The sequence below is a fragment of the Phoxinus phoxinus genome (genome assembly GCF_949152265.1).
Source record: "Phoxinus phoxinus genome assembly, chromosome: 14".
In the NCBI taxonomy this organism is placed as follows: domain Eukaryota; kingdom Metazoa; phylum Chordata; class Actinopteri; order Cypriniformes; family Leuciscidae; genus Phoxinus; species Phoxinus phoxinus.
The window spans coordinates 3,841,149-3,863,304 of record NC_136889.1 but is presented as its reverse complement, the minus strand read 5'-3'; the positions used below and the strand labels follow the sequence as shown (position 1 = coordinate 3,863,304).

At 37.6% G+C, this 22,156-nt stretch overlaps 1 protein-coding gene across 3 annotated transcripts in view; it reads left to right on the top strand.

Moving 5' to 3' along the window:
- Positions 1-21,229, top strand: part of anapc1 (anaphase promoting complex subunit 1) — a 64,937-nt gene extending 43,708 nt beyond the window's left edge. For 2 of the 3 annotated variants that reach the window (XM_079635590.1, XM_079635592.1), the window contains exons 29-48: positions 1,881-2,115; positions 2,503-2,594; positions 3,776-3,910; positions 4,507-4,589; positions 5,391-5,469; positions 7,024-7,098; positions 7,852-7,922; positions 8,109-8,199; positions 8,277-8,330; positions 8,413-8,606; positions 10,388-10,474; positions 12,008-12,125; positions 12,650-12,727; positions 12,807-12,874; positions 14,059-14,197; positions 14,489-14,575; positions 16,656-16,751; positions 16,858-17,062; positions 17,922-18,056; positions 19,649-21,229. In XM_079635590.1, coding sequence (XP_079491716.1) covers positions 1,881-2,115; positions 2,503-2,594; positions 3,776-3,910; positions 4,507-4,589; positions 5,391-5,469; positions 7,024-7,098; positions 7,852-7,922; positions 8,109-8,199; positions 8,277-8,330; positions 8,413-8,606; positions 10,388-10,474; positions 12,008-12,125; positions 12,650-12,727; positions 12,807-12,874; positions 14,059-14,197; positions 14,489-14,575; positions 16,656-16,751; positions 16,858-17,062; positions 17,922-18,056; positions 19,649-19,755 — 2,229 coding nt within the window. In that variant the 3' untranslated portion in view covers positions 19,756-21,229. The remainder of the gene's footprint in view (positions 1-1,880; positions 2,116-2,502; positions 2,595-3,775; positions 3,911-4,506; positions 4,590-5,390; positions 5,470-7,023; positions 7,099-7,851; positions 7,923-8,108; positions 8,200-8,276; positions 8,331-8,412; positions 8,607-10,387; positions 10,475-12,007; positions 12,126-12,649; positions 12,728-12,806; positions 12,875-14,058; positions 14,198-14,488; positions 14,576-16,655; positions 16,752-16,857; positions 17,063-17,921; positions 18,057-19,648) is intronic. The other variant, XM_079635591.1, reaches the window with a different exon arrangement.
- Positions 21,230-22,156: the final 927 nt, after the last annotated feature.

Below are 22,156 nucleotides of genomic sequence, written 5' to 3'. Positions count from 1 at the left end.
AATGATAATTAACCTGTGGTCTACACTCTTTTTCCTCCACTTTTCTGGGAGATAATCATTATATTTTGTATTATCCACATTGCAAAAAACAACAAAAAAGCAGTTTTAATTCATGTAAGCACACTACCTTGGCTAGTGCCTTTTAACAGATTAGTACATTTACATGGGGCCTAATAATCCACTTATAATCAGACAGCCGGAATAAAAAAGTCACAAGTAAATGCGTCAATCGGAATGAATTGGTCAAATCCGAATAAATTCATTTGGATTGTAAGGGGTGGTTTAAACCTTTTCTAATCCGCTTGATAGGGCAATGTAAACACTTGATCGGATTGAAAACCAAAACTGGAACGTTTTGCGCTCGTTGTCTCGGAAATAGATGAATACAAAGTCTCCTTTTTAAAACAAAGAAAAAAGCAGTGGTAGGAAGATAGGTTAGTATGACATCGGAAAACGCAGTATTTTCGTGCAGTGTTACATATAACTCAGTCAATTTATTTAGCGTTCAATTCATCTATTGGAATGATTTCATTCCTATTGAAGCAAAAGGCGTCCATGTAAACTTAGCTATTATCTCGTAATTAATTTGCATCTTAAATAATTTGCATATTGTCCACCTACACATTTCAGATTGGTCCTAAGGCCCTGTTTTTTTTCTAATAAACAACTGGAAATGTAACACAAAATCTACTGTGACCACCGGTAAGATGTTTGATTATGTTCCCGAAAGATAACCCAGATAATGTATCCCGTACAGCATGTGACGAATCCAAACATTCATGTGTAGCTAACAGTATGATTCACCTTAGATTACATGAGTCACCTGCGCTTATCTATAATGGAGATCTATGTGGGAATCAGGAGTTGCGGGCGATGTTAACTCTAGTGGTTATTCAGAAGAACAAAACAAGACCAATTTAGCATAATGGCTTTCAATTGAATTGAAGAAGTTATTAAAAAAGTTACCTTTCGCTTAATGAGAATTGGACACTCTGTGATGAAGTAGTCTTGAAGTGGGCTGCACTTAATTGAACTTCTTTTTAAAGGCCAAGATGGCATCTCTCCTGCTAATGGACCTAGAGATCGTCATGGCTCTTCCTGAAAACCAAAGATCTCTTCTTCCTCTTCCTCCTCTTCCCCTAATTCTCTTATCTCGCCATTCTTAGCATTGGAGCTGTCAGGTTTGCATGTTTTCTGGGGTTTTTGCTCTCATCCTGTTGTTTTTCTCACATGAAAGTCAAACGTAGAGCTGAGTTTCATTCTGACAGTTCACAGGGCAGTAACGTGTGCTGCTCTCTCATTTCCAGTCAGGCCAGGCTTTGTTGATACTTTCTGTGGTCGCCGCGCATATCTATAATCTATAAGCTATATCGAGCCTTTAGCTAGTTTGGTGTTTACACTGCCCGCTCTCACACTGAGATCTGCGGCCAGGCTTTCTAGACTCTGATAGTACTCCTGTCTATTTTACAAGAATCTGGCAGAAAAACATCCTGTTTTACTTCATGCACATGTAAAAATGAATGAAAGAGAGATTTTAATGAATGAATAAAGTGTTAATGTCAGTCCCAAGGTTACTTAGCTCACTGCAAGTTCATTCTTTGCTTGATTGAAGAGAGTTGATGGCTTAAAATGGTGCTCATTTGGTTTTGGAACAGTGTTTCCAGATATACATACATACATACATACATGCATACATACATACATACATACATGCATACATACATACATGCATACATACATACATGCATACATACATACATACATGCATGCATACATACATGCATACATTTTATTATATTAATAATAAATGTATATTATAATTTGGGCTTTATTATAACATATGGACATGACATGGTTCTATCTTGTCTCCTCTGACTCAGGGTCACGAAATGACGAGTATCGGGCTGTTGTTGGGCGTTTCTGCTGCTAAACTGGGCACCATGGACATGTCCATCACTCGTCTGCTAAGCATCCACATCCCCGCACTGCTGCCGCCCACCTCCACCGAGCTCGACGTGCCTCACAGTGTGCAAGTGGCCGCTGTGGTCGGCATCGGTCTGGTTTATCAGGGCACCGGTCACCGGCACAATGCAGAGGTGTTGCTGGCAGAGATCGGTTAGTATGAGTGTTCAGGGTTAGGCATGAAATAACATTTTCTAATTTGTGTCCATTCAAGATTGAATATTAAGTTAATTAATATTAATATTAACATTTTCTGTAACTGGGCCAAGCCTCTGGAACAAGCTACCTGCTGATATACGTACAATCACTGACTTGGGCCTCTTTAAGGCTAAGCTTAAGACTTATTTATTTAGACTGGCTTTTAATTCATAGCAGTTGTTGTGGCATTTTGTTTTCTTTGTAGCATACATTTTGTTTTTTGGAAAGCACTTTGGTTCACCTTGAGTGTTGTAAAGCGCTGTATAAATAAATGTTGATTGATTGATTGATTGATTAATTGTTTTATATCTGAGACTGTAACAGCTGTGTGTCGTTCCCAAGGACGTCCACCTGGTCCTGAGATGGAGTACTGTACGGATAGGGAGTCGTACTCTTTAGCAGCAGGACTGGCGCTTGGTATGGTGTGCCTTGGGGTGAGTGTGTTTCCAAAGCATTTTCTGAATGTTATCTTGTTCCTTGAATGCTCAACAACAAAAGAAACAAAAAATCCCTTAATGATCCATTTGCCCCAAATAAAATTAACCCAAAGTATTATTATTGTCTTCGATCATGTGCAGTGTGTACATACAGTACCAATGTGTGTTTTAGAGTTTCTGAAAAGTCAGTCAAATGTGTTGTACTTTTAAGCGCATTGCATGGCAGTGGATAAAAACGAAACGCAGTTCTTTCAGGAAACAACAGTGGCGCATGTAGTAGACAGTTGGTGCATCCCAATTCATGTACTTGTGCATCATTCTATGCCGTTTTGTAGTATAAATAGAGCAAGTAGTGCGTTTACACTGAAAATTCCTAAAAGAAAACATGCACTTTAAATACCTGGATGATGCACTTAATTAACCCCCCAAAAAATGTAACGTTATTAATGTCATTAATGTTATGGTCTTTCCGCGGTTGAAACACAGTTTGAGTGATTACATGAGTCATGATTCATTTTGGTAAGTTGTACACTGTATCTTTCAACATAAATTTTAATATTCATGCATGTTTTTTCATGCTATAACTTGTATTAAAGTGGAAGAAAAGACTCGCGCTCCGCGCTGCTGCTTGAACTGAGCGATCTGCCACATCACATTTAAGAGCGTCAAAACACCATCTATTGTTTGACTTTGACTGGACAGAATTTGAAAGCTGAGATTTAGTTTCTTATCAGAAGTAACAAAGCACAAAGCTCTTTGCGATTATTGGATGAGAGGCACTACAAATAATGTTTGGTGTAGGGAGCTGGCGGCTCCGGCTTGAACTACGGATGATTCATAGGGTCCAACAAAACCTGCTTTAATGTCGCTATTTTTTAACTGTTAATGTGTTATTGTCATGTTAACTTCGACAGCCTGAAATTCAACGAGATTTTCTTCACACACATTATTTCAGAGTAATACACAGTTTCAGTCTGACACATTTTTCCACACCCTTTTGATCGTCATGATATAATCGGCCCTGATCATTCGCTGTTTTTAAACAACGGCTGATGGCCGATAGTGAAAATAATAGCTTTCATCAGCATGCAAAAAGCATGCATGTGTGCATCTATGAGAGATGCGAAGCGGAGTTATTCCCACGCTCACCCAGCTGTGTGCTCTCTGCTTCTCTGCAGCACGGCAGTAACCTGATCGGGATGACCGACCTGAACGTGCCCGAGCAGCTCTATCAGTATATGGTAGGAGGTCATCGGCGCACTCATGCTGGCATCAACAGAGAGAAACACAAGTCTCCCAGCTATCAGATCAAGGTGGAGTCATGACATCACCATCAAAGAGCATGTATTCATCTGGAGCTTTCTATGTGCTGAGAATGATGCCACACCTCTCATGTGCTCATGCTTGACTGTTTATATTATAGTACGAGAAAGCGAGGGTATGTTCAGCAACGCTAATGTGCTGTCATGCTATTTATCTGGTGACGTCAAAGTGAACAATATGTATGCTGCATTCCATGCATACTTTATACTCATGCATCATCTATATATATATTTATGCATTATGCATGAAAAAAATCATTTGAATTGAGTTTACAAAAAAAGGAAAGTAGAATTAAAATTCAAATAAATGTATATAAATGATCAAAGCATAGTATTTGAAATTTATTTCATATTATTGGTGTGAATTATTCATTAGTATGTTTCATGCTCACAAATTATGGGCTATTTCCAGAAGAAGAAAAAAAGAATAGAATAATGTTTAAAATGCCATTTATTTATATTTTGCATGTTTCCTTATATTTAATTAAGAAATGTAAGTTAATTTTGTTGTAGTATGCAGAACATACACGGCATTATATAATAATATTCAAATGGCAACACGGATTAAATGTAGCTCTTTTTATTAGGAGGGTGACACTATCAATGTGGACGTGACGTGTCCTGGTGCGACACTTGCTCTGGCCATGATTTACCTGAAAACAAATAATAGGTGAGTTTTATTTTTTTATTCACTTACTTTTGTTCCATTTCTATTTGACCAAAGAACCACATCCTAACATTAAACATTAAGGTGAAATGTGTCATTTTGTGCCACAAGCACAGTCTTATTTTAGTATTATTTATATACTATAATGATATTTATTAATATTGGCTTTTATTTTTATATTTTCATTTTCATGTTATTATTTTGTTATATCATAATTGTATGTCATATTTATTAGTTTTTACTTTTGAACACATCTATATAGCTTTTTAAGTTGTTGTTTTTTTTTACTTAAACTTTTTTTTTTTAAGTTTCAGTTTTTCATCTAATATTTAAATTGTATTTGATTTCATCTTTATTTTAATTACCAAAAGTAATTTTAAATAGTTTTGGTTAACTATAAAACCACACTAGCAGCAGCAAACATATATATTATGATTTTCCTGACCCTTCTGCCCTCTTTTGTCTTCCATTGTTGAGCAAACAGATAGTCCCGCAGCCTTGGTTGATCTAGAAGTTGTTGGGCCCCTCAAACAAATAGAGCAAGAGTCATAGTGTTACACTCTTCAGAAAGTCAACTTACAAATAATAGTTGTCTCTGTGCAAATCAATAAACCAGGATAAGAAAGAGTATTTTAAAATCCCCAAAATCACACACCTTACCTTTAATTAAGTATAAAATGTAATGCTTTGTGTAAAAAAGGCAGACATCTTCCTCCGTTCTTAAGAGCAGTGGAAGATTAAAGCTGGCTTCTTTCAGCTTGTCTGTTCTCTCACATTCACACCTGTCTCTCTGGACTCCTCCAGGTCTATAGCTGATTGGCTGAAAGCCCCAGACACCATGTTCCTGCTGGACTTCATCAAGCCTGAGTTTTTGCTGCTGAGGGTGAGCGAGCGTTACACTCGACAGCCTCTGGGCTCACAGGGACTTGCACATTAACACCTCACGTTGGGTTCAATCACACTTTTTACCAAGGGTTCTCATGTTTTATGATGTTTTTTTAAGGCCACATGTGGGGTCATTTTAGCCTGCTGTGCTTGTTTAACCAACAGGAATGTCACTTCCTTTCTGGCACTGTTCCAAACCCTTTAAGTTTTGGAACAAAAAAAATGAACTTTTTAATGTTGTTTTATGTCAATGTGGTGTTCTTATGATTTAAGACAAACCATGTGCAAATTCTTCAGTCAACACTATTGTTGAGTTTTTTTCAGTATATCCACTTGACATTTGTGTAGCTTTACTACGGTAAACTTGACCGAGTGTATCTCTGAGCTGCTGTGAGTAAGTGGAGGCGGGGCTAATTTGCATATTCATGCATATTCATATTCAAGGGTGTAGTTACATTCAATCTATTTTAAGGCATGAAGAATTTTATTTAAATATGTAATTTTGGTGATCAAAGATTAGTTTTAAGGGAGAAAATTATAAACTATAGGGGGACTTTAATGCTGCCTTCATAGACTTCCAAAAGATAGTAATTTATGATGCCCTCCAAGTTACCTTATTATGACCAAATTCAATAGGATTACTGAGAAGAGTATCCTATAAAGCATTGTGAAAACATCATCCCAGATGGTCGTTTATAATGGTATCATCAATACAAATTTTCTTATTATAAATGTTTTTTTTTTCTACCTAGCATTTGTGTTTTATGTAGTTTAACCACCTTATTTTTAACGTAAGGGCTGCGTGGTCTTTTGTAACTTTACTGTGTCTGGCTTCATCCGCTTTCAGTTATTATTAGGTGTACAAAACAGCTTGTTATGCTGCTTGATATCACACACTGCTGTTTCTTACCACATTATGTTCATTATAAACACACTGGTTTATCGCAAATAGTTTGTCCATTTACTGCACTTTATTATTGTTATCTATAACTGCTAATGAATCGGAAGTCTTGCACATTCACAAACATTAGTAAACTATAAAATTGTAAAATTAGGTGGATATTAAAATTCCTGCAACTTAGCAATATGCTTTTGCCAAACTCGCAAATATTTTTTGTTTTATTTTTGCATTGAAATGTGGAAAATATAAATGAATTTGATTGTAATTATAAAAAATCAAGCCCCAAATCAAGTTTGACTTTTGACCCCTTCATAGTTAAATGTTTGTGTACCTCTGCGCTAGACGGATGTCTTTGACCTTTGCGCTCGCATCTCTTATCTAAGTTAAAAAGGTCAACTTTTAATAAACTTTTTTTCTTATTCTATTTTCACATTTTAAATGCAAAACTGATTTGTGTGATAACCCCGTTAGAAGGCGTCTGGCACGTAGGCAAGCTAGCTCACTAGGTTTTAAAACGGGATTTAATCAATAAACACGAATGCTTCTAAAGAAAGGCATGTACAAATATTTCCTTTTTGACAATTCAGCGTAAAATGTTTATTCATTGCAAGCTCTTTGTGTTTAGTACCTTTGTCTTTGTTCTCTCTACAGACGCTGGCCAGATGTCTTATCATGTGGGACGAGATCGTTCCCAATGCTGATTGGGTGACCAGTAATGTGCCTCAGGTATGTTAGAGCTCTAACAAACTGCAGGGACTGATCCAACATTGCGTTCTTTTTCCAGCTAGTTTCTCGAAAGAGGAAGCACATATTTGCCTCAGGTCATGTTTTTACTTCCCCATTCATTCCCTGTAAGTTCACAGGTTGGTCAAATATTTAGCAACGCTTGTGTTGTGAAACGCAGAACTGTTTGGTCACTTCAGCCGTAATGGTGGTGTAGAGGTCATTGAGCAAGAGAGGAGGGAGAGGAAGGTTCTTGAGATATTTCAAAGTGTGCATTTTAATAGTGAGGTAAATTCACCATGCTGCAGTTTATCCAGTTTGTTTAGAATTGTATTTATTGAAGGAAAGCCTCAACTCTGAGAGTGTTTCTGTTAATCTAGTTGCTTTTATTTTCTTATTTTTGCATGTGTATCATGTGAAAAAGAAAATGCCAATCGCAATTCAGTATTCAAATTTAAATATTGATGACATCATCCCTGATGGTTAGTTTTTGGAATGTTGAGTGCTGAACATTCTATTAATGCACGTTAATGGAAAATCGTTAACCTTAAATTTCTTCGTTACATTTTCTTTCTTGAACATTTACGGGAACCACAAATAAATACAAAACGTCTTCCATTTTACTGTTGCTGGCTCCTAGCATTGAGCGTACACATTATTGGTCATTGTAAGTGAATAGAGATGACGTGATGTTGTCGTGTAGACCGTGTCAGGCCCTTTTAATACGATTAAAGCTAAAAATATGCATGTTTTCAGATCATCAAGGAAAACATCGGAAACCAGGACCAGACGTCCGTCTCTGAGGATCTTAACATGGAGACCTTAGTGTGAGTAGCATCCGATTGTGACTGATCTGTTTTTATCGTCTTGTGTGATTTGTAGGAGATCCTTATGCCCACAGACTGTTTCTCATTCATGTGGAGGTGTTTTCAATAATGTTCCTCATGTCTGACTTGAATTTCCATTGACAATCTCCTTTGATGAGTGAAATAAAGTTGTCACTGTTTCCACAGTCAAGCTCATGACTATATAATTGCTGGAGGCTGCCTGGCCGTGGGATTCCGGTTTGCTGGGTCTGCAAATTCAGATGCTTTTGACTGCTTAGTAAGAGGACCTCTACTTCCTCCTCACAGATTTGTGATTTTTCTGAAAGGTCCTTAAGCATTTTCTTTCTCCTTTAGTACAAATTTGCCCGAAACTTCATGCAGTGTCTGACGACCTCTACGGCTACGGTAGTAAGTATTCATTTTCATCAATGGTGTCCATCCTGATGTCATCAAAACTCTCAAAGTTCACACAACTTTCGGTGTCCTCCAGACAGGGCAGTATAACCTGCAGACGTGCTTGAGCATGGTCCTCTTGGCGGTTTCTATGGTCATGGCCGGTTCAGGGAACTTGAAAGTTATGCAGCTGTGCCGCTTCCTCCACAAACGCACCTTTGGCGAGATGAACTATGGCTTCCACATGGCCCATCACATGGCCCTGGGCCTGCTCTTCTTGGGCGGAGGGAGGTTGGTTGAGTTTGATATGATTGCTCTACCATCATAACCCTGATATTTTTCATTAGAGCTTATTTTGAGTAAATAATCCAAAAGCCAGTGACTGACAAAGGTTGATTATTCATACACGTTTTGTTCATCAACATAATTTTCACAAATGAACCCAACTTTTATGAATTTTGAAGCCTAAATACAGTTACCAGAAGTAAAAAAAAAATTCCTAGGTTTCGAACTACACCATGGTCACATGACTTCAACATTCAACATAATCTTCCAACAACTCTTTCAATCTTCATTTAAAATCTACAGCCTGATTTCACAGACAGGGTTTAGATTAAGCCAGGATTGGGCCTTAGTTCAATTAGGACATTTAAGTACGGTAGCTTTTTTAAACGTGCCTTAGAAAAAAAAACATTTCTGGTGTGCATCTTGAGACGAAACAATGGCGCTGACATATTTGAAGATCTGTCAGTGAAGCTGCTTTCAGTTAAAACAGCTCAGCTCAAACGTGCACTTTAGTCTGGGACTATGCTTGAGCATTATCTGTTAAACCAGGGGTAAAAGTTGCTAAATTTGAGTTTTAATAGTTTTCAAGCGCAAGAGTACAAGCAGAACGAGGCTGAAAAAGTGGACTATTGAATAGATGAGTTTATATGTTCAGCATTAATGCCGTTTAATGTCCCCGACAACATCTGTAGTCCAATTTAGCCTTTCTCAAGAACCCATTCGCTTGATGGGACCAGAAGTCGAAAAATGCATCATGTATTTCTGGGTTTAAGGGCTCATTCCTGCAGCACTATAATAAACTTTGTTTTAACTCCTCCCACACAGGCATGAATTATTTCTCTGGACAAAGGTTGTTGGTATTTGGCCAAGCAAAGCATGAGAACATGTCAGCTACATTTCATGCTGTTTATAACCGCAGATAAAACACTATTGTATTTTTGTCCTCTGACTTTTAAAGTACGATAATAGCTTTTTATCTTATACTTCCTCTGTCACGAAATGGCGTCTTTATGTCCTTTGACCCCACATTTTATTCTTTGCTGAATAATGCGTTAAAGGAAGTTACCAAAAATGAGTTTTGCCATCATTTACTCATCCTCATGTGATTCACACTTCTACATATTTAGTACATTCGGTCACACGATGCATGAGGATCATCATTGACGTCAAATTAGCAATAATGCTTCTTCATGCCCCAAGTTTAAATGTGGAAGAAACAACATGAGAATGACACGTTTAAAAAAAAAAAGAAAGAATCCTTAATCCAAAAATGTCAGATGCGTCACTACATTCATTCTGCTGTAGATATGAAAAAATATATAACAAATGTATGGAAACGCGTGTGTGTGTGACGCAGTGAGCAGCAGGTTGTCTGGTTGGCCGGTACACAGGCTCTTGAGCACTTTTAAAGCAAAATAGTTTGACCTCTAACCAGGTCAATGAAAGGCACAGTAAGAGCCTCTCGTCCTGTCAGAACCTGTTCAAGTGCACTCTTCAACTCGGCCATTATTTTTAAGTGAGGCCTTTGAAAGAGCACAAATAGTACCGGTGAACAATGGATGACCAATTTCCCCCTCGCAACACAATTGCGTGTGTCACATGCACTCTGGAATATTGCCTCCTGGCACAATTGAATATGCAGCATGTGCGCGTCCATTGTTTGTTTTGCGCTAATTTTCCTATGTCAGTTCACATGCATTGTTTGCTGATTAACGTTTCCCTCACTCAGCTGGTAATGTGCTGTCAGTCAAAAACCTAATCAAGATTGACATACTTTTTTTCCACAGGTACACCCTCAGCACCTCCAACTCGGCCATTGCTGCGCTCCTTTGTGCACTTTATCCTCATTTCCCTGCTCACAGCACAGACAACAGGTAGATGCACATCAGTTGCTAACACACACACACACACACACACACACACGTCACAGTGAGAGAATATGGCTATATTGTCTTCACTTCTGAGGAAAACCACTTTCGCTTTTACTGTAAATGAGACGTGTTACCTAGAATCGTGAATGTGTTCGCCTGTAGCTACATGGTGTCTGTCAACGTGTCATTTTATACATTATGCCCAGTGTCTTTGCATTAGATGACAAAATATCAAAGAAAGTGCCATTTATTTTAATGAAAGAGCACAAGCACACTTTTCTAGTACACGTTTTACAAAAATAATTTTGAGTTTGAAATAAATCAATACGTCTGCGTCCGAAATCACATTCTATTTCACGTCCAAAAGTATCTGCTATACAGTGTAATGCGTGTACTATGAATGAAGGCACTGTATCTGCCGTGTTATGTGACCTACAACATCAGATTCGTCACTTCAATGCCATTCACAAATCCTTTCAAATGGCATCATGGGATAGTAAAGTGTCCATCGGATACGCACTTCAGAGTCTCACCGGAAGTAGTGGGTCATTCAGTTACTTTTTGCCTACGGTTTTATGAATACAATGAATTCGGACATACTCGGCTCACATACTGTTTTTCACATACGATATATACAGTGTTGAAGTATGACCGTGATTGAAACGTGTGCTCCCGAGTTGCTAACTACAACCGGCTGTGTGTCAGGAGGATACCCTGGATGGGTTTGGGTTTTAGGCTGGGACCAGGGCTTGACATTAACTTTTTTGCTCACCAGCCACTCTGGCTAGTAGTTTTCCCAAGTTACTAGCCACTCAGCATTTTCACTGGCCACAATTTTGACATTGATACTGGAGAAAAACTTATAAATATTTGTAATATGATCTCATAATTTGGCAGCAGGTATGTTAGACTGTCACTTTAAGACTTGACGCACGGATCCATTATACTGTTACACATGCATGTGTTTTCTTTCTCAACTGTTTACCTTCACTTAAAACATAACTGACTGTTTACATGAATACTCACATTTTATATTATTTTGTGTGTATTTTATTGTTTAAGCGTAATAAGCAGCAAAAAAGACTAAATTTAGTACCCGCACACAAAATGTGCTGGAATTAGTAAAATTATGCTCAATCCCACGCCGAAATTCAACCCCTGTAATAATATGCAATGCTGGACAAATTCCGGAGCAAATTGAACGAGTGAATGAATGAGTGAGAGGAGGCGGGTTTGTGTGTGACTCGCTGTCAGAGAGATTTATGAGAGAGCGAGAAAGCACAGTATAGTGTATCTATTCTGTGGAAAATGAGTATTGGAAGTCTTTCAGATATTTCTGTATTAAAAAAATCTATATTTTTGACGACTCTACATTGCACTTAGTTTATTATTTCAGAAACCTTTTTAAAAGACTACAATTGAAAAATGTGAATATTAGCCTATATATAAAATTCAACCTGCCAAAGTGGCTGGTTAGAAGTATAAATCAGCTTTTTTTAGTTTCTCCTAAACATATGTTCCTGTTCTTCTTTGAAGATATCACCTCCAGGCGTTGCGCCACCTGGCTGTTCTCGCAGCAGAGCCTCGTCTGCTGGTGCCTGTAGACGTGGACACTCTCAAACCCTGCTACGCTCTGCTAGATGTCACCTACAAGGTATTTACTTCACAAGCCAAACACCACTTTATAGTTTATATTATATCACTAAGGATGCATTTGACCTTCAACCTCAGGTCAAAAAGCCTCCTTAAAAGTGTCACTGCAAACACACACTCAGATCTGACACATTTCTTGATCCCATTTCTTTATTCAAATCATTTTTTCTTCAATAAATAAACTTGAATGCCATTCGTCGTTGAAGACTGCGTAATTAGCACATTGCTCAACATTTATCATCAAGCCGTTAGGCCACATCAAAGAGATTCTTGGGTGATAAACATGGCGAAGGACTGTTGAAGGTTGACCGTGGCGTCTGACCGTGTCTCTCCTGCTGCTTTGAAAGGACTCATCTTTTCAATTAAATGACGCCAGCCAAAGGAAGGGAACCAGCTGTTCACAGCAATTACAAAGACGTCTTTGCTCACACAGGCGTTGAGTCACGCATAGCAGACGCATACATGGTGGTGCAAGGCGTTAGGTTTCTAATCGGTTTGTGCATGCATGTGGTATATGTTTAATAGGAGACGCAGTGGTACGAAGAGACAACCGTGGAGTTGATGGCTCCCACCATGCTGCCGGAGCTTCACCTTCTAAAACGGGTAACAAATTAAACTTCCAAGTATAGCTCATATGAACTCCCTAAATCTGACCGTACATATTTTTTCTCTTTGCATCCAGATTAAGGTAAAAGGTCCAAGATATTGGGAGCTAAACATCGACATCAGTAAAGGAACCCATCATCTGCAGTAAGTCTACATGTAGATTAACAGAGATTGAGTCAAACTAAACCGCTTTAAGCTTTGTTCCAAAATCTGAGCTGCCTATCTAGACAGTATTTTGAGGCGTCGTAGCCAAAGTCCAGATTCAAAGACTGTCCCAAAAGGTGGGCTCTGGGCAGAAACTTTTTTTTTTTTTTGCAATCTAATGAGCATCACGTGTTCTTTCAAATAAAGCAATCCTAGAATGCACTGCGACAAGCTCAGTGAAAAAAAGTTCATCCAAGATGCTGAAATGTTCACATTTATTTTGCTTATTATAGAAGAATTAATATAAATAGATGAACCAAATAATTAAAATGGACTCTTTTACTCAGAATTTGTGCATCATATACACACACACTATCATTTTTAAATGACAATTTGATAGAAATAAAGTTTTATTAGAATGTAATACTTTTATTCAGCACGGATGCATTCAATTGATCAGAAGTGACAGTAAAGACATTTATAATGTTTCAAAAGTTTTCTATTTCAAATAAATCCTGTCTTTTTTAATCAAAGAATCTTGAAAAAAAATTATCACGATTTGCACAAAAATATTAAGCAGCACAACTGTTTTCACATTGATAATAATCAGGAATGTTTCTTGAGCAGCAAATCATCATATTATACTGATTTCTGAAGGATCATGTGACACTGAAGACTGGAGTAATGATGCTGAAAAATTCAGCTTTGATCACAGGAAGAAATTACATTTCTTGAAATATTCAAATAGTAAACAGTTCTTTTAAATTGCAATAATATTTAATATTACTGTTTTTACTGTTTTTTTTGGTCAAATAAATGCACCCTTGGTGAGCATTTTGAAATACATTTCTTTCAAAAACATCTTCCAGGCCCCAAACTTTTGAGCGGCAGTGCAGTGTTATGCTCAATGACATGCTGACATCTCAATCTACTCAATATCAGCAGGATATTTTTTAATATAACTGATTGTGTGCGGCTGAAAGAAGTCATATACACACCTAGGATGGCTTGAACGTGAGTAAATAATAATGTTAATTTTTGGGTGAATTAACCCTTTAAGTTCCATTTCCGTTAGTAGGCAGCTCCCTATGAAGAGAGCAAGCCAGCTCACTAGGTTTTGGAACGGAGACTAAGGTAATTGTGAGGAAACACTAGTAGAAAATTGAGTACATTCTGTTTTCTAGATCCATCTTATCCAGAGACGGCATTCTCTACGTGAAGCTGCGTGCCGGACAGCTCCCGTACAAGGACGACCCTCAAGGCTGGAAGAGTTTACTGGCCCCGAACCTCAACAATACAAGCGCTGAAGTTCGCACTTTTAAGGTCGGTCTGTGTGCCCGAACAAACTGCTGTCCACAAACTGGTTTGGCCAATGTCTGTCAATATTTACTGTGTCACATGTCTGTTTGTAAAGCTGTAAAATAATTCAAGCATTAAACCATTCATGCAAATACAGAGGATAAAGATATTTCCGGATGTTTGCCGAGGTCTTGTGTTCCTCATTGGATTAATACAGCATTATGTGTTCTTTCAAACTCGTGCAAATAATTTTTTGTTCATGTCAATGAGCTATTTTTCCCTTCACTCCCACTCTTTTGTCCATCTCCTACGCAGCCCGAGGCCATCTCAACCTTCACCTCAGACGCTGCTTTGGTCTCCTTCGCCGAGTACTTCTGCAGAGCCTCGGAAAACATGAAGCATGTGAGACCATAAACATGTTGTTTTAAGGGAAACTGCTTGGTTTGTGCAGTCGGAAAAAAAGTGTTCATGTCCCTACAGAGCTTTTGCATGCGTAAGGAAAGAGATGTGGACACTAAATAGCTGTCAGAGACAACATTTCAGACGACTTGATCTTTTAAAAACTGTTTAGGTAAAGTGAAAGGCTTTAATTTACTGTAAGTGTAGTAAGTAATATTTTCTTTTCATGACAGATGATGAGTTTCCACGTCATTGTTTAGTAGAACAGCCTTTGGTTTTTATGTTTATGAATTTTTAGAGGATTATTATGGGTCATTTTCATCTTAAAGGAATATTCTGGGTTCTGTTATACGTTTTATCGCCAGCATCCTTCTCAGGTTTTGAAAAATGATTTAGGCCTCCCTCAGTTTTCATAAATAAGCAAAAACATGTGAAGGGTAATATGGGATGGAAACTTGTCAAGTTTTGAGGAAAATGGATGTTTTGTATCCGAAATAGGTCATTTGTGTGATTTGCAGTTTCTAGTTTCAGTGCTTGAAATGCAGCATTGCATTGTTTTATACATGAACAGCTCATGATCTGGTGAGCACTGAGTTTAGGTCGCTTACAATCAAAATCATACAACCCAAAATTTCCTTCAAAATAAAAGCTCAATGGTTTAATATTCAAAAGCAAATAATTTTAAGACATCCATAAATATCCATGAATTTTTAATTAAATTTTCACGAGTCTAGGGTAAGTTTTTCCCCTATAGTCCCTTATGATAACTTCAACTAGAAATTTAAATTTTAAAGCTGCCTTATCCTTTTCTTATCCTTGATGAGTTTGCTTTTCCGAGCAATGCACTTAGAATGAAATTGGCAAAGCATTACACCAGGAGAAATGTTAAAATATATAAAAAAATAAAAATGACTGAATATGAGACCAGTGTGATAAAATCACCATGTGAAGTCGGTAAACCGATAACTTTTACATGATTCAGTATGTGCAATGATACTTGAAAGGGATTGTATATATGGAGAAAACACAGGAATGATGTAAGGCATACAGTGACATAGAGTTTCAACTGATTTGAAAGGATGATTTAGAAAACTTGCATGTTTAATAAAACACATTTTTGAACAGGATTAAAAAAAAAAAAAAATCAAAAGCATGCGTCAAATGCTCCATTGAACCCATGAACATCTGGACACCATCTATTATGTTGGCAAATACAACATACAATAATGCAACTCGCCCCTTCATTGTGTATAAACAAACGGGAAATGTGTTTATAGTAAATAATGGAAGCTCAGCAGGTGAGCAGGCGGTGCCACAAATAAAACTTTCAGCTTCTAAAGTATAACCGTAATGCATCAAAGTAGGTTTGCAGTTATATTTTATTTAGATAGTCTGCTTTAGACATTCTACTAACCTTTAGTAACTTTGCAACTGCATGTCAACTAGCAGACATTAGAGTATTAGTAGACTCTACTTAATATCTGCTAACACTTTATTCTGATGCTCCTCAACAGACATTTTACTGACTATAAGTGACATTGCAAGTACAATAGTGTTACCCGCTCAAATTAATAGCACTTCACAGAGTTTGACTTTAACTTGTTGCTAAACTGATGGCATGATATTCTGAAATCAAAACAATATTAATATCATACACATTTGGGGTAAAATAATATATGTTTTAATTAGATGCTAGAAAATAATATTAGATTAATAATAAGTTTATAATTTCTTGCATCATTTTTTTTCATTGAACTTATTGTAGCTCAATATGAGATTGCTTTTGTGAAGGATTCATGTGAGCTACCTAAAATTACTATCTTTTTATCTTATGATGCCTTAAAATGCTGCCTACAGTGCATGTCACAGTAGCTATAAATATTAATGAATACAGAAAACATAAGTGTAAATATGACCCACTTTGCTGCTACGCTTCCCGTATGTGGATTACAATAAACACATTAACTTTATTTTCTGTTGCAATGCCACAGATGCACTTCATAGGCATGAAGTTTGTAAATAAGTGAAAGTTCATGTATGGTTTGTGTTGCTGTAGTTTACACATGCTGTCTTGTTTCCACAGAAGCAGGAGACAGTGGCCTTATTGTCAGCAATTCTGTATGAATGTGTGACACAGGAAAACCCAGAGATGCTGCCAACACACATCTCTATTGACCAGGTCAGTTTCAGTAAAGATGGCATTAAAAAAACATGAAGAAAAGTCGTTCGACCCCTTGATTTTAACAGCTAAAACACGTTCTGTGTGTGTGTGATCATCTCTGTAGGCCGTGCGGACTCTGGAGCAGGGCGATCTGTGTGAGACGTTCAGTCTGTGGCAGATGAAGCTGGTGTTAGAGCTGTGTGAGAGCAGAGTCCTTCAGCAGCGGCTCAGAGACACACACCGTCAGACCCGAGGCCTTCTGCTCAACTCTGAGTTCCTGCCCGTCATGAAGAGCTCAGCGGATCGAGCCCTGGATCACTGGCTCTGTGGTGAGGCATCATCAACAGCCACTCGCTTTCTCAGATTTCTATTTTAGAGATTCTGTGTCAGCTCCTTTAGTCAGCGTTTAGGACTTGCATTTGTTTCGTGTTTGGTCAACACCTTCAGCAAGTGTGAAGGGTATAGTCATGTATGCACTGCAGGGTTGGTAACTTAAAGGCTAATTGGGCGAATGTCATGAACATTTCTAGATCAGATTTCAGTGAATTTTTTTTTTTTTTTTTTTTTACATTTTGTGTAAAGAAATGCATCTAATTTTAGTACCATTCAGTCTTTATTTACATAGTTCTCCCCTATTCTCATTACTATACTGAAAAATATATATAATTATCAGTATTTATTGTACTGACTGATTTTAATTGAGCAATGGATATTATAAATAGATATAATAAAAAATATTACTTCATTACAATAATGAGAACTAGATTTTTTTTGCATTACAATAAAGAGAATTAAAGAGTGACATTTGATTAATTGTCAATGGTGAAATGCACAATGATCAAAAACCACATTTCATTTTCTTTGTACAAAATAGTTTATTATTATTATTAATGTGTTTATTTTATATGTATTATTCATTTATATAAATTTATTAATTTGTATTTATTATTTAAATACAAAATTATTAAAATATATTATTTATTATAAAATAAATATAATACAAATAAATATGGAGGGGGTGAGGGATGTCTGAATTATGGCCCGGGAATTTCTTTGTCATTTATTTAGGGAGTATAAAGGTACAGCCACACTAGACATCTTGTTCTATTTACTTGCATTCATATTCAAATGCATATAATTGTTTCATGACGCTTGATTTTTTTTTTTACTATTATTCCAACAACACAGATAACAGTCGTGTGCTGCAAGCGTACTTGAGGAGACAGCCAATGAACAACGATACTGATGTCAACATGCTCGCCTGCTTCCTGGTCTACCACTCCATCCCTAGCCTCAAGAATATGGTGGCGTCTGACCTGGAAGGTAAGGTCACGACTCGCGCTCGAACAGAAGCTAACGGCTGGTCTGTCTAGAGAACCTGGTTCTACTGTATTTTCCGGACTATAAGTCGCATTTATTTAGAAATTTATTTCACTAAATTCAAGAACAGACGTTTAATCTGGAAAGTTATTCAGCTACACACTAGCACACAGAACAACAGGCTGAATAGTGTCCGGCATGTTAGCGTAACACATTAACAGTTATTATTAACAGCATAAAGAACATATCCCTGGGAGGCTGAATAGGCTAAATTAACATTAGCCAGCGAGTCCAACAAGTTACCAGTAAGCAAGTTCACCAAACTCCCGCGATCTCATCACACAACACTGAAACTGTCATATTCTCCTCTGCTAAAGACACTATTAAGCCTCTTAAAAGTCTTCGTCCGTACTCCTAACAATTTTGACCTTAAGACCTCTTTTAACCCTTTCGCACGTACGATCACACCCGTGTGATCAGTCTTGGCTGGTCCCTGGAGCGTACGATCACACCGGTGTGATTAGAACGGTCAGCGCATCACGTGATCAACTGCTAAATTCAAATGTGCTTTCGCGCGTTGGCTGGCGCTGAGCCAGAGATGGACGTGCTCGCGCTTGTCATATATCACAACTATTCAGTGTTTTCAACCACATAATGTTTATTTTAGGTTTCAGGCATTTAAAATCACATAAGTACTAGCAAACCAATGAATTTCAGTTTGTAAAATACACACAGATGTCTATTGGAAGTGGCAATAATAATCCTTTCCATTATAATAAGACGACACGTTTTATTCATATCAGATACACAATGTGTAAGTAGCTTTACATTTTACCCTATTCTTCTCCCAGTTAACCTGCCACTTACTTTCATGTATTTCGTGAGAAGTGGAGGAATTGACGTGTTGTAAGTCCAGCACAAACTAACATGGCGCCGCCCATCGCGCATACAGCTCAACTAACGCGATTGTTATAAAAGTGTTTAAACAACCAAACACATCCACATGCACATATTTGACAATCGGAATATCTGTGTTTCATGCTATATCTAACATATTTTTGAATATTTTGAATCAAAAAGAAAATTACATAAAAGCAGATCATCATTCATTCAGTGCTGTGTTGTGTTTGCGCTGTGTCACGTGACAAGCAATGACGCGTCACCATGAAAACGATAAAGTGACAGGTTCTAAATAACGGTCGCCTTGAAAAACTCACGCTGGGGGGTCAGTTAGAATATTTTAAACTTACGTGTGAAAGGGTTATGGGTTAAGATGCTTTCTGAATTTTTTCTTTACTAGGATTTTTTATTTAATTTTAAGAGTAAACGCCCACATTTCTACAAATTTTCTTCGAATTTTGTCACTAGGAGCTACTTTGCATTAAGGTTTTTATATGAATACGGGCCCAGGTCACTGCTGCTTCCACAGAAGAAATAGTCGGAATGACAAGAGCAACAATAAATGAGACCAAGCGAGTCAGTTTTTCTTTGAAGTACTGGATATCTGATGAATTTGTTCTGAAATGTTTCACTTCTGTGCAGCCAGCCTTTCTTGAACTGTGTCTCAACTTTATCGTTGTGGTCTCTCTGTACAGGATGTTCCTGTTTTCCAGAGTTCCTGCTCAAGAGCAGTCAGTTGGGTGTTCCTGTACGCGCTCTGCTGCGTTTGAGTCCTCTGTTTCTTCACAATCGTGATTCGTGAACTCCTTCAGACCAATTCCTGGAGGTCGGCCAACGTTCTCCCGAACCAGGTACAGCGGCAGTGTCCCTTACAAGCCAGCCAACGACTTACAGGAACTTGCTGCAATACCTTGCGTCAGCTTTTAAGGTTTATTGCATGGACGTTTTTATGACATGATGTCCTTTCAGAGCCAAAGTGATGCACGGAAGCTCTGAAGAAACACTTATTTTGATGTAAATAATTTGTAACTATATTTGTACTTAGCCAGTAAATATGACTTGAGGACATGCTTTTGATAAAGTATGCCTGCCTTGTATGAAATAAAAGAGGTTTTGTTTGTCAGAAACAAAAGAAGCTCTGTGTAGTCAGTTTTGCGGGGGATTTTAGGGGTGTTTGTCGAGGTGAGCATCACTATTAAGGGGCTTTCACACATGCAACATCTACTTAATCGCTGGAGGTTGCCATACAACCCTCCCATTGGTAGAGTTCATATCATATCATTGTTCATTTGCATTGAATGTTACTCTGCCACCTGTCTGGAAAATTAGTACTACTTATTATAAACAATAATGACTTCTAGTCACTTTGTTGCTGCTAATAATTGTATGTGTGTACACCCCTTCACTATTGCTCATGCTTAAGGTTAGAGTTTTGTTTAAATCAATAAACCGAAGTATTAAACGGTGCCGCAATAACTTCACCTGGACATCATGTCTTGTTGAGGACAGGTGTGCTGTCATTTTCAGTGTTTTTAATAACTAAACGCATTAAAAAGAACATTTTATTTGAAAAAAAAATGTAAATATAAATAGTAGATGAAAAACTAAAAATGAAATGTTGAAGTACTAAAATTACTGAAGCTAGAACAAAACAAAACAAGACAAATTGACAAAAGCGCACAACAAAAGTACAAACATTTGAACTACAATGAAAACTGAATTTAATTTTTTAGGGCTGTCAAGATTAATTTTGCGATAATTGTTTTTCAGTTTAAAACAAAATTGTCAAAATCCCCGTTTTGTCGAGTATCCTCTGAACGGCAGTGTGTGTGACAGCTTTTGCATGGGCATCCATCAGGAAATGTAAAAATCTAGTTTGTATACGTCCAGATTGCTCTGCTGTCTTTGCCTTTATTTACCGTGGCTCAGCAAAACAAGTATCGCACAAGCATTCCTGTATAAATGAAAACCACCCCACTGCCAGGAACACGTCGCCACACACCCGCTCACATTCCACAGTATTTGAATAGCCACGTTTGCTGTTTAAAATAGCTCTGGCTCTACTTCTGTTTGAATACTGCTTTCAGTTACTGTGTAACTATTTTACTCCACTAAATGGTAAAATGAAGTGAAAGTTCTGCTGAAACTCTGGCCGTTCAAAAAATGTGAAGTGATATAAACTTCATGTGAAGTCAGAAGACTTGTGTAGAAGCCACAAGGATATTTCATTTTCTCTTAAAGGATTCCTTACCCCACCCCCACCCCCCCACCCCCCCAAAAAAAAAAAAAAAAAACGTTTTATCTGACGTAAACGGCTTAAGTTATCATGCATCTCGTACTTGAATTTTACACAGCAAGCTGTATATAAAGGTTTTAGTTTTTATGAGCATTTATATGAACGTAGAAGGAAAAGTGCTCACTTTTGGTCTTTTTTCCCCCACCATTTTGCAATTTCATTTAAATATGACATGAATTTTCCATGGATGAATGTTTCATATACATAGTCTCTCATTAAGTAAGTCTACATGCATAATAATGCTAAAAGAATCAGTTCATAATAAGTTTAGATGGAAAATATAAATACATGTCATGTCAACAACCTACCTGTAGTTGACTAACCAACGCTGGTGTTTATTTCTAATGTTTTGATGCCAGGTCACCAAACCAGTGTGCTCTTTGTGCCTAATACGTCATGGAATTATTTAGAAGTATGTTTTATCAAGTAAGTCGCTTGTTAAAATGTTGACAGACTCATACTAACTTGAATGTGATGTTCAAGCTGGAGTATGCTAGCCTGGGTTTCCCCAGACTGCCTTTGCGCAGCGCGATTTTATTCTCGCTGAAAGGCAGTCTGGAAACCATGGATCTGATTTTCGCCTCGTTTAGGGAACCAATCACAGAACGGGGAGGGAGCAGCAAGACGATGACGACATCTTTGCGACACAACTAAGCAGTTTGTTTATATCTATGTAGTCAACATGGCAGCAGACGCGAAGCTACCTTTTGATGCAGCCTTAGATATTGTTCTAAGTAGGCTAGTTTAGATCGCAATTTTATTTAAAAAAAAGAGCAGCGTTTGGCGTTAAACCATTTCTCTACATACGTCATCTGGTATAATGGAAACGATTGGCTATGCGCATTTGATAGACATTCTTAGCACCCAATAAACGGCGCCGGCGCATTCGTAAACCACGCCTCAAATA